Raw genomic sequence first — 12237 nt, forward strand, 5'->3', positions numbered from 1 at the left:
TCTGTAATGGAATCAGTGGTGTTAGGCTTGCGATGAATTTGGCCTAGGGACGTCTCCTTGGATGCATCCTAACCAGGATCCAAAATGAAAGGGAACGCTGCCTGAGGTTGAGGTCAGATTCCAGACTCATTGGGATGGAGCTTGATTTCAGTTTCACTTGACCGCTGACTTCCAGTGGAGTCACTCCTGATTCACGCTGATCACAAGATCAGCAAGTCGCTCACCTTTTCCTATTGCTCTTCGTTGTCTCTGAATGCTTCTGGGCTTACTATGCTCTTGTCATTCCTTTCTAGCCTGAAGGGATGAGAACGACCAAAACAATTATGTCTGTCCTATTGGATCCATCTACGAAAGGAGCAGGTGAGTAGCCACACTGCTTTGCCTTTACATGGCACCTCTCATCCTGAAGGTCTCAAAGAATTCCACAATCTATATCTAAGAGTATGTCTACACTACATGATTACTCCGATTTTACAAAATTCTGTTTTTGGCAACAGATTGTATAAAGTTGAGTGCATGCAGCCACACTAAGCACATTAATTCGGTGGTATGCGTCCATGTTCCGAGGCTAGGGTCGACGTCCGGAGTGTTGCACTGTGGGTAGCTATCCCATAGCTATCCCATAGTTCCAGCAGCCTCCCCCGCCCATTGGAATTCTGGGTTGAGATCTGATTGCCTGATGGGGAAAAAACATTGTCGCGCGTGGTTCTGAGTACTTGTCATCAGGCCCCCCTCTCCCTCCCTCCTTCCCTCCATGAAAGCAATGGCAGACAACTGTTTCTCTCCTTTTTTCCTGGGTGAACTGTTCAGGCACCATACTATGGCAAGCTTGGAGCCTGCTCAGCTCAAGACAGCAGTCATGAACATTGTAAACACCTTGCTATTATCGTGCAGTTTATGCTGAACTAGAACCTGAAAAAACAGGTGAGGAGGAGGCGGCGACGGCAGCGCAGCGACGAGAGTGATGAGAACATGGACATAGAATTCTCTCAAACCGCAGTTCCCGGCACTTTGGAGATCATGGTGTTACTGGGGCAGGTTCTAGCCATGGAACACTGATTCTGGGCCCAGGAAACAAGCACAGACTGGTGGGACCACATAGTGTTGCAGGTGTGGGACGATTCCCAGTGGCTGTGAAACTTTTGCACGCGTAAGAGCACTTTCATGGAACTTTGTGACTTGCTTTCCCTTGCCCTGAAGCACCAGAATACCAAGATGAGAGCAGCCCTCACAGTTGAGAAGCAAGTGGCGACAGCCCTGTGGAAGCTTGCAACGCCAGTCAGTCGGGAATCAATTTGGAGTGGGCAAATCTACTATGGGGGCTGCTGTGATGCAAGTAGCCAAAGCAATCACTGAGCTGCTGCTACCAAAGTTAGTGACTCAGGGAAATGTGCAGGTCATAGTCAATGGCTTTGCTGCAATGGGATTCCTTAACTGTGGTGGGGCGATAGATGGAACCCATATCCCTATCTTGGCACTGGAGCACCAGGGCAGCCAGTACATAAACTGCAAGGAGTACTTTTCAATGGTGCTGCAAGCACTGGTGGATCATAAGGGACGTTTCACCAACATCAACGTGGGATGGCTGGGAAGGGTTCATGATTCTCGCGTCTTCAGGAACACTAGTTTGTTTAAATGGCCGCAGCAAGGGATTTACTTCCCAGACCAGAAAATAACCGTTGGGGATGTTGACATGCCTATGGTTATCCTCAGGGACCCAGCCTACCCGTTAATGCCATGACCCAGGCAGCCTGGACAGTAGTCAGGAGCTGTTCAACTGCAGGCTGAGCAAGTGCAGAATGACGGTAGAATGTGCATTTGGACGTTTAAAGGGTCGCTGGTGCACTTTACTGACTCACTCAGACCTCAGCCAAACCAGTATTCCCATTGTTATTGCTGCTTGCTGTGTGCTCCACAATTTCCGTAAAAGTAAGGGAGAGTCGTTTATGGCAGGATGGGAGGTTGAGGCAAATCGCCTGGCCGCTGATTACGCGCAGCCAGACACCAAGGCAATTAGAAGAGCACACCAGGAAGCACTACGCATCAGAGAAGCTTTGAAAACCAGTTTCATGACTGGCCAGGCAGGCTACAGTGTGAAAGTTCTGTTTGTTCTCCTTGATAAAAACCCACCCCCTTGATTGACTCATTCCCTGTAAGCAACCCACCCTTCTCCCTTCGATCACAGCTTGCTTTCAAAGGAAATAAAGTCACTATCATTTAAAAATCATGTATTCTTTATTGATTGATTATAAACATAGGGAGAGAACTGACAAGGTAGCCCGGGTGGGGTTTGGGAGGAGGGGAGAAGGGAAGGAAAAGGCCACTTCAAAAGTTGTTGAATGACAGCCTTTTGCTTGGGTTGTCCACTGGGGTGGAGTGGCAGGGTGCACAGAGCCTCCCCTCGACCCCACGTTCTTGGATGTTTGGGTGAGGAGGCTATGGAACTTGGGGAGAGGGGAGGTGGTTATACAGGGGCTGCAGCAGCACTCTGTGATCCTGCTGCTGTTCCTGAAGCTCCACTAGATGCCAGAACATGTCCGTTTGATCACACAGTAGCCCCAGCGTTGCATCCTGCCTCCTCTGATCTTCCTGCCGCCACCTCTCATCTCGAGCGTCCCTCCTGTCCACATGTTCATCCCTCCTGTCCTCATGTTCCTTGACATCTTTCCTGTACTTTGATGCCATGTCCTTCTACTCATTCAGATGAGCTCTTTCATTGTGGGCCGACTGCATGATCTCAGAGAACATTTAGTCTTGTGTGCGTTTTTTTTGCCACCTTATCTGAGATATCCTTCTAGATGGAGGAGGGAGGCTTGAAAAATTTGCAGCTGCGGGAGGGAAAAAAGGGACAGAAGTATTTAAAAGGATACATTTTACAGAACAATGGTTATACTCTTTCACGGTGAACAACACTATTCACATTACATAGCACATGAGATTTTGGTACAATGTCACATTTTGTATCTTAATACTGAGTGCCTGCGGTTTTGGTGTTAGAGATCACAGATGCAGGGCCAGGCAACAGAATTCGGCTTGCATGCGGCCATGGTAAGCCATTGTCTTTCGGCTTCTGCAACCTTCATAAAAGCAATAACTCTCCTTTCCCATACCAAATAAAGCCCGTTGAGTGCTGCAGTTTTCACATTAACGTGCAGCAGCAGAAACCAAACTAACCCCCCTCATCCAATTCTCGGGGATGATCGCTTTACCCCTCCCCCCACGGCATGGCTGGTATCAGGGAAGATCCCTGCTAGCCAAATGCAAACAACTCGGCGCCAGTGGCCTCCCCCCACCCAGCTTGGCTAACTGCAGGGAAGGATTTCTTTTCAGTCACAGGCAAACAGCCCACTAGGAACGGCCACCTCTGTCCCCTTAATTAAATTCCCATATTTCAACCAGGTTACCATAAACGATATCACTCTCCTGAGGATAACATAGCGAGATAAAGAACGGATGTTGCTTGAATGCCAGCAAACACCGGGACCATACACTACCAGGCTTTGTCATGCAATGACACCAGATTACTTGCTACTAGCACGGCATAGTAAAGTGTCCTACCATGGAGGATGGAATAAGGCTGCCCTGCCCAGAAACCTTCTGGAAAGGCTTTTGGAGTACCTCCAGGACAGCTTCATGGAGATGTCCCTGGAGAATTTCCGCTCCATCCCCAGACATGTTAACAGATTTTCCAGTAGCTGTACTGGCTGTGAATGCATCCCAAGTCCTCAGGGCAAATTAATCATTTAAAAATGCTTGCTTTTAAACCATATTTTACATTTACAAAGGTACACTCACCAGAGTATCGCTTCTATGGCTTCATGGTCTGGGATACCGCCTTGGGAGGGTTGGGAGGCTACTTCAATCAGGCTGAGAAAAAGATCCTGGCTGTTGGGGAGAACAGTGTGCTGTGTGCTCTGCGCAAGCTCGTCCTCCTCCTTCTCCTCATCTTCCCAGTCTGCAAAATCCTCAGGCACGGCTGAGAGTAACCCCTCATCAGAATCCACAATCAAGGGTGGGGTAGTGGTGACGGCCCCCCCTAGAATTGCATGCAGCTCAGCATAGAAGCGGCATGTTTGCAACTCTGCCCTGGACCTTCTGTTGCTTCTTTGGTTTTCTGAAATGCTTGTCTGAGCTCCTTAACTTTCACGCGGTGCTGATATGAGTCCTTATTGTGGCCTCTCTTCATCATGCCACTGGAGATTTTTTCAAATGCTTTGGCGTTTTGTCTCTTGGAACATAGTTCTGCTAGCACAGAATCATCTCCCCATACAGCGATCAGATCCAGTACCTCCTGTATGGTCCATGCTGGAGCTCTTTTTCGTTTCTCTGACTGCCTGGTTACCTGTGCTGATGAGCTCTGCATGATCACCTGTGCTGATCAGCTCTCCATGCTGGGCAAACAGGAAATGAAATTCAAAAGTTTGCAGGGCTTTTTCTGTCTACCTGGCTAGTGCATCCGAGTTCAGATTGCTGTCCAGAGCAGTCACAATGGTGCACTGTGGGATAGCTCCTGGAGGCCAATACTGTCGAACCGCATCCACACTAACCCTAATTCGAACTGGCAATGTTGATTTCTGCGCTACTCCCCTCGTCGTGGAGGAGTACAGAAATCGATTTTAAGAGCCCTTTATGTTGAAGTAAATAGCTTTGTTGTGTGGCTGGGTGCAGGGTCAATTCAATTTAACGCTACTAAATTTGACCTAAACTCGTAGTGTAGACCAGACCTAAGTGAGAGCATTTCTGTTTCTGCAGCCCAGGTATCTAACCCAAACCCTTAACTGGATCTGCAGCCAACTTCCCTGAAAAATTCTATCCTGGCATCCGATCGTGAGTGGGAGATTTCAGAGGGATTGGTTTAGTGTTGGCTTAGATGGAGGTTAAAATCAGGCTCATCACAGAAGACTAGAATCAGCAATATGCAGAGCAATTCAGCTGCCACTAAAATGCAGCCACCTCTGCCTGCCTTGTATTCATAGCTTCCTGATTCCCATCTCAGCTGCCCCCTCCCTCCCTTTGCCCTAGCACATCAATGGATTGTGCAGGGCTCTCTAAGAGCGTTGTAGAGTATTATTCAAGGACCAGCAGCAAAGCTCAGCAGCTGAATGGATGGCATTTCACTGTCTCTTTTCCTCATCCTTTCTTTTCAGGGGGAGTCCAAGAAGTGAAGGTGAAAGCGGCAGATATAGATGACATTGTTCCAGACACAGAATCAGAGACCAAAATCAGAATACAAGGCAAGGGCCTCTGATTTGAAAGTGTTTTATGCTTTAGAAACAGAGTGAAAGGAGCAATGAATTATTCTCTGGTAGCCACACTTGCAGGAGTTGGACCGATTACCCACTTGGTTCTGTTACAACTGTCTACATGCACTATCTTGCATTAATGGCCAAGATACAGGAAGGTCATTGTCAGCATGTGGCTAAACAAGGTGCTGACAGGAGAGACAGGTGCACAGAAATAAGGAGCACCCAGGGGGCAGCCTATGTCTCTGTACAGAATGGTCTAGTGGTTTGGGCCCTAGCTTAGTATTTCAGAAGTCTGAGTTCAAGATCTTGCTCTTCTACAGAAGTCCCTGGTAACTTTGGGCAGCTCCCTTAGCCTGTCTGTGCTTCAGGTCCACATCTGTAAAATGTGGATAATAAGCTTTCCTTTGTCCCCATTCAGCTCAACCAGCAAAGGCTGGTGCTTTCAGAGTGGGAGTGTCCAGGTTCTATCCCCAGAGCTGGAGTGAAGTACCTAGGAGAGCTTAGTCAGAAATACTCAGAGCATTGTAGGAACTTTGTCAGCACACAGGGCCCAGACCAATTTTTGCTGGGATAGGATCTGACTTTCATAGGGTTTGGGTGTGCTCAGTACCATGCAGGATTGAGCTGCCCCTGCCCGCAGAGAGGTCTGTCTGTCTCTCTGTCCCCACCAGCACCTGCTCTCCCAGGTTGAATTCACACCACGTTATTTCCTTGGCCAGGAAACCCGGTGACAATGATTGTCGAAAACTCCATTGATGGGACCAACCTGAAGCACCTCATTCTGACACCGTCTGGATCTGGGGAAGAGAACATGATTGGCATGACTGCCCCCGTCATCGCCACCATCTTCCTGGACAGCACCGAGCAGTGGGAAAAGATTGGGGTGGAACGTAGGGCGGAAGCTATCAAGTTAATCATGCGAGGTAAGTACTTCTCATGCCAGACAGCGAATCCCTCTTCAGGCTCACATTAGGGACACAGGAATTGCCCCACAGGACTGGCCCTGAGGTCCATCTAGCCCAGTAGCCTGTGTCGGAGAGTGGCCAATACCAAATGTTTCAGAAACCTCATATTAAGCACATTGGGCAATAGTTAGAGAGCCCAGGGATCAGGCAGCTGGCCTGGCACTCAGGGGATACCAGTTCAGTTCCCTGCTGTGCCACAGACTCCTGGTGTGATGTTGGGCAAGTCACTTAATCTTTCTGTGACTCCATTTCCCCCTGCAAACAGGAAGAGTCACAGTTCCCTGCTGGCAGGTGGGTTGTGAGGGTAGATGGCAGGAGCTCCGCAAATTCCCACCATCACCTGGAGCATGGCTGTGCTTCCACTCTGCCCTTCCCCATGAAGCTCTACCTCTGCTGGGTCACCCGTGCTCTGCCTTGAGGCCCCACGCCACTAGGATTCTTCCCCCCCAAGGTCTTTCCCTTCCTTCACCTTTTCCCACCCCCATTCTGCCACTCACTTCTCTCGCCCCCATCAGTCACCTATAAGGCAGGGAAAAAGTGGGAGGGACCTTGTCCCCTTGGCCCCCATTGTTCCGATGCCCCTAGTAGTTACAATGAAGAATGTGAGGCACTCTAATACTATGGGAATGGGGGTCAAATAAAACCCTAAAATAGAGAGAGAATCTGCCTCCCACATTAAGTCTTCTACTTCCTTTAGAGGTTGGTTTAAGACCTGAAGCATGAAGTTTGATATCCCTCTCCCAATGTATGTTGGCATTAGTCATTATAACTCTGAATAGACCTTCCTATGCAGACAAAGGCCCAACTCCATTTTCAGTCCTGATGGGCTTTTGGACTCCTGTTCATTAACATAAGAACATAAGAATGGTCCTACTGGGTCCATCTAGCCCAGTATCCTGTCTTCTAACAATGACCAATGCCAGGCGCCCCAGAGGGAGTGAACAGAACACACAATCATCAAGAGATCCATCCCCCATCGCTCATTTCCAACTTCGGGCAAACAGAGGCTAGGGACACCATCCCTGCCCATCCTGGCTAATAGCTATTGATGGACCTGTCTTCCATGAATTTATCTAGTTCTTTTTTGAACTCTGTTGTGCTCTTGGACTTCACAACATCCTCTGGCAAGGAATTCCACAGGTTGACTGTGTTGCATGAAGAAATACTTCCTTTTATTTGTTTTAAATCTGCTGACTATTTGTATTAAACTATTGCTGGCCTATGGCTGTTGTGTGGGGAATGGGATGGTCATGGGGTGGAGGCCATTCACCCACAGTTCAAATCTGTTTCAGGTTGGCACTTGGTAGCGAGGAAGGATAGAGAAGCTCATGACCATTGAGAGAACTTGGTAGGTTTCAGCCTAACTCCTGAAGGAACAGGTGTCCCTGTCATTACACCATGGGCCCCCTTGTGAGCCACCTAAATTAGGCACGGAATCCAAACTACAAACATCCCATCATCCATTAAGCTTTTACAATATGGGGAAACTGAGGCAGGCAGTGACTTGCCAAACATCGCATCACACAGTGAGTGGCAGAACTGAGAACTGAACCCAGGAGTCCTGATTCACAGTATCTTGCTGCAAACACTAACCCACCCTTCCCTCCTGCAGTCTGTCATAGAACCCAGGCATCCCACCTCCCAAGTCCCCATACACTGTAAGCACTTGGCCCCACTCCCGCCCTGATGGGAGGATTCATGCTGGTGAGGAACGGGGCAGTGCGCATGCCAATCGGCTTCCCCACCAGACAGCTCTCTGGCTTTGCTTCCCTTGAGTTGCTATGCTGTGTCCCTCCTGAGAGACACCTGCAGAAAAAGGGAGAGCCACACAACTCAGAGAGCTGCAACAGGGGTCACAGCTCTGACTTCGTTTGCCTTACAGTGTAAAGTCCTCTTTAGACACTCGCCAGACTTCACACAGCTCCTTCTTATTCTCCCTGTTTCAGGTTACACGCAGCAGATGGCTTACAAAAAAACAGACTTCTCATACGCCGCTTTCAAAGACCGGCCAGCAAGCACTTGGTGAGGACAGTGGGTTTTCTAATGCACCCTCTTGATCAGCGTTAGCTTGACCCTACACATGTAATGTGTGAGCCAGAGCAAGTCAGTCTCCAGCCCAAAACCAGAGGGCAAAGCTCAACACACACAATGGGAAAAAAGTACCCAATCCAGCTCCCACAGATGGCAATGGAATGATGCCCAGAGATGAGACAGGCACCTGGCAGGATTTACAAAATCACCTAAGCAGAGTAGGGGATTAATTTCCTTTGAAAGTCAATGGGAGTTCGGTGCCTAATTCACTTAGGCACTTTGGTAAATCCCGCTGGGTGCCTAGTTGCATCTTTAGGTGCCTAAATACCTTGTAAATGTGGCCCCCAGTGATTTCAGTGACAGTTCAGTGTGGGTGAGCAGATGGCTTGAGGGATTGCAAGTGAATAAGGTGAAGATTTAGTCATGGGTACTTTTAGTAAAAGTCATGGACAGGCCACGGGCAATAAACAAAAATTCGCGGCCCATGACCTGTCCATGACTTTTACCAGAAATACCCCATCAGGGTGTCACCTCTAATTCTTAGCTGCTCTTAGGGCGCCCCTGCTCTGGGGGTCCCCAGGGTGCCGCTGCACTGGAGGATTCTCAGGGGTTGACAGCTGGCTCCTGCTCCAGCGGTGAAGGCTGACTGCATCCAGCCACCCACTGTTCCAAGGCCCCTGGGGACTGCTCTCTGATGGCCTCCGGGGCTGCTCCCTGGCTGCTGCTCCAGCTACTGCTCAGACTACTCCCAGAATGGCCCCTGGCACTGCTGCTGCTCAGATGGTCCCCAGGGATGCCCCCGGGACTGATGCTCGGGCGGTCCCTGAGCCAGCCACACCAGCCGCTGCATCTGTGGAAGTCACAGAAAGTCAGAGAATACATGACCTCCGTGACAGACTTGCAGCCTTAGTAATGAACTCCAGGTCCTTTCACTTTAGCTGGCTAGTTTGTAGTTGGCTCAGACTAACTATTACCATCTTTACAGCTGTTCACTGGCTTGTGTGAAGTTGAGTTGAGTCCACAGCAGGCCCCCAACCCCACCATCCTGGTTATACCACTGCAGGCAGTGAGAGCTCGGTACATCTCAAGTAGAGCCAGCCGTAATGGGGAGCAGTGTCTGGCTGTGCTTTCCCAGACAAGGGGTGACATTTTCCCTAGCTCCTGCTCACTCAGGTTACCATAAACTGGCCCACATGAACCTCACTCCATTTACTGCTGTGAATCATCCCAGCTGATACCTGAGTGCAGACGGTCCAGCTTTCACGCTGAGGGGAGTTCTGGGAAGGCAGGAGTGACCGTGATGTGATTGATTCTGCCCTCAGGCTGACGGCGTATGTGGTGAAGGTCTTTGCCATGGCTAAGAAACTGGTGCTCATTGAAAACCAAGTTATCTGCGGGGCGGTGAAATGGCTGATCCTGGAAAAGCAGAAACAGGATGGGGGCTTCCAAGAAGATGCCCCTGTAATCCACGGAGAGATGGTTGTAGGTGTTTCCTTTGACTTTTACACACCAATCACTACCCACCTCAAGCATCACAGCAATTTGTTGGTTCATAATTCAAAGGGACGTCTTACTGGGCTACATCCCAAAGTCTGTGCTCACGCAGACTGATCGATCTCTCTCCCAATGCAGTTACATTGGCAGCAGTGAATGGAGATTCAGGCTCAGTGGGCCAGATTGTATCTATTTAGTTCTTAGTGGACCTCATGGAGTCTTTGGCATTTCTCCCTTGTTGGGGGTAAACATTCTGCTGGGGGTAGATCATTTTTGGTGTTGTTGTTCAGGGTTTAGAAGTGAAAATGGGGGTCACTGTTGGAGCTAGGGGTCTCAGGGTTGGGATTAGGGGTGCCAGGGTTTAGGGCATGTCAGTGTTAGGGTTTATTAGGTAAAAGGGGGTGTCAGTGAGAGGATTTAGGGGTCTCAGTGTTAGGGTTTAGGGTAGAAGGGGTTGTCAGTGTCAAGACTTGGGGGTTTCAGAATCAGGGTTTAAGGTGTAGAAGGGGTGTTGGTGTCAGGATTTAGGAGGCATCAGTGTTAGATTTTAGAGGTGTCAAGGTGGGGTTTAGGGGTCTCAGTGTTAGGGTTTAGGGATTGAAGGGATGTCAAGGTTTAGCAGAGGTGCTGGAACTAAGGGTGTGCGGGGTGCTGAGACAACCCCTGGTTTGAAGTGGTTTCCATTATATACAGGGTTACAGTTTGGTTCAATGGCTCTCAGCATCCCCACTATAAAAATTGTTCCAGCACCCCTGGGGTTTAGAGATGTCAGTGTCTGGGTTTAAGGGGTCTCTGTATTAGGGGCCTCAGTATTAGGGTGTAGGGCAGAAGGGGGTGTCAATATCTGGGTTTAGGAGGTGTCTATATCAGGGTTTATTAGTGCCATGACTGTTGTTCTCGTGGCTGAAAGACATCTCCAAAGCGGATAGTTTTGCAGCATGTACTAAGGATGCTTAGGCTCTGGCCTAGCCTGATCTCCCCTGGGCATTGGTCCCTCAGCCAGCTCCTCTCAACTGAGAATGCCTTGTCCACGCCTCTCGTGCACTTCGTCCTGGGCTTAGTGACTTGCATTGCCCCAGAGGAGTGCAGCTGTCTTGGTGCTTCACAGGCCAAAGTTTGGTTTTTGATGTCACCGGGGCTTGATCCATTAACGCACAGGAAGCTGCCTGGGAGCTAGTGGCAAAACCTGAGCACCAGTCTGGTGAGCTAAATTCTCTCACGCTGCTTTAATACGAAGCATCTCTATTGATTTGGATGGAGTTCCTCCACGCTGACAAAGGAGTAACAGTAACTGAGATCAGAACCTGGCCCAGCTATAGGTCTGGCCATGACTGAGAGTCCATTCTTGGATAGCTTTCTAGGAAGCATGTGTTCTGCTATACTTTCCTATGCTGAGGTCCTAGGATTAATTCTTCCTTTTCATGATACTCGGGGGACTTTCTTATCCCAAATCTGTCCTTTGCTCCCCTTTAGGGAGGGTACAAGGGTGCTGAGCCTGAAGTCTCTTTAACAGCTTTTGTGCTGGTTGCATTGGAAGAGGCCAAGGACATCTGCAAAGATCAAGTCAATGTGAGTATCTCTGCACCGTAGAGTCACTTCTACATTCATACCCAGGTTTTCCCATCTTTCCGTCCCCTAGGAACCATGCCCCATGGTGTTATGCTTATAAGAAGCACATGAGATCTTTTTCAGGGGAAAAGGCAATACGCCACGTTTATTGATGATACAACAATTAACATACGCATTCAATCACACACCACACACACACTGTCCCGCCAGGCAATGTTATAGTTATCAGTGCAGAGTCCGGATCAATCTAGTGGCCAGTTAGGTTGATCACAGGTAGGTAGGAGCCAGGTTCTGTCGGTTGCAACATGATGCTCTGGGGAAGTCTTGAAAGAACAAACCCAAAGTTTCATGGCACCTCATTTATATAGTTATTTTCCTTCATTGGGACCAATGAGTTCTTTGAGTGCTTGCTGATATCAATTCCAGTTAGTTGTGTGCATGCGCTGCGTGCATGGCTGTCGGAAACTTTTCCCTAGCAGCTACCAGTCAGACCAGCTGGGGAGCCCCCTGGAGTGGCACCGGTATGGTACTCTATATACGACCCTGCTGGCCCGACCCCCCTTCAGTTCCCTCTTACTGCCTGTGATGGTTGTTCGAACAGTGGTCTCTTGTTTGCAAGTGCTCCACTAATCCCTGGCTCTTCTGCTTATCTTTGTATATAGTTACCCATTGTTAGTTAATTGTTCTCTTCTAGTGGTTAATTGTAGTCTTTAGTGGTTGGGGGGGGGGTTCCCCATCAATGAGTGCCTCTTGGGGCTCCAGGGCATGCTGTCCCAGGGCTTCAAACCCTATAACTCCTGCGCCAAGCCTATGCCTATGGGCAACCCCCATGACTCCTGTCTCCGGTGTCGGGGAGAAGCCCATCAGGCAGATAAGTGCAAGATCTGCAAGGCCTTCAAACCTCACACTAGAAAGGAGAGGGACATTCGTTT

General features: G+C 49.2%; 1 protein-coding gene across 1 annotated transcript in view; it reads left to right on the plus strand.

Annotated features, from left to right (window-relative positions):
- The window catches only part of LOC115643428 (complement C3-like), a 106311-nt gene that overhangs the window by 61612 nt on the left and 32462 nt on the right, over positions 1–12237 (plus strand). The window contains exons 22-27 of the mRNA XM_030547458.1: positions 294–360; positions 5148–5234; positions 5966–6169; positions 8158–8233; positions 9565–9724; positions 11210–11305. Of these exons, the coding sequence (XP_030403318.1) occupies positions 294–360; positions 5148–5234; positions 5966–6169; positions 8158–8233; positions 9565–9724; positions 11210–11305 (690 nt within the window). The remainder of the gene's footprint in view (positions 1–293; positions 361–5147; positions 5235–5965; positions 6170–8157; positions 8234–9564; positions 9725–11209; positions 11306–12237) is intronic.

The sequence above is a fragment of the Gopherus evgoodei genome, unplaced genomic scaffold (assembly GCF_007399415.2).
Source record: "Gopherus evgoodei ecotype Sinaloan lineage unplaced genomic scaffold, rGopEvg1_v1.p scaffold_59_arrow_ctg1, whole genome shotgun sequence".
Classification (NCBI taxonomy): Eukaryota; Metazoa; Chordata; order Testudines; family Testudinidae; genus Gopherus; species Gopherus evgoodei.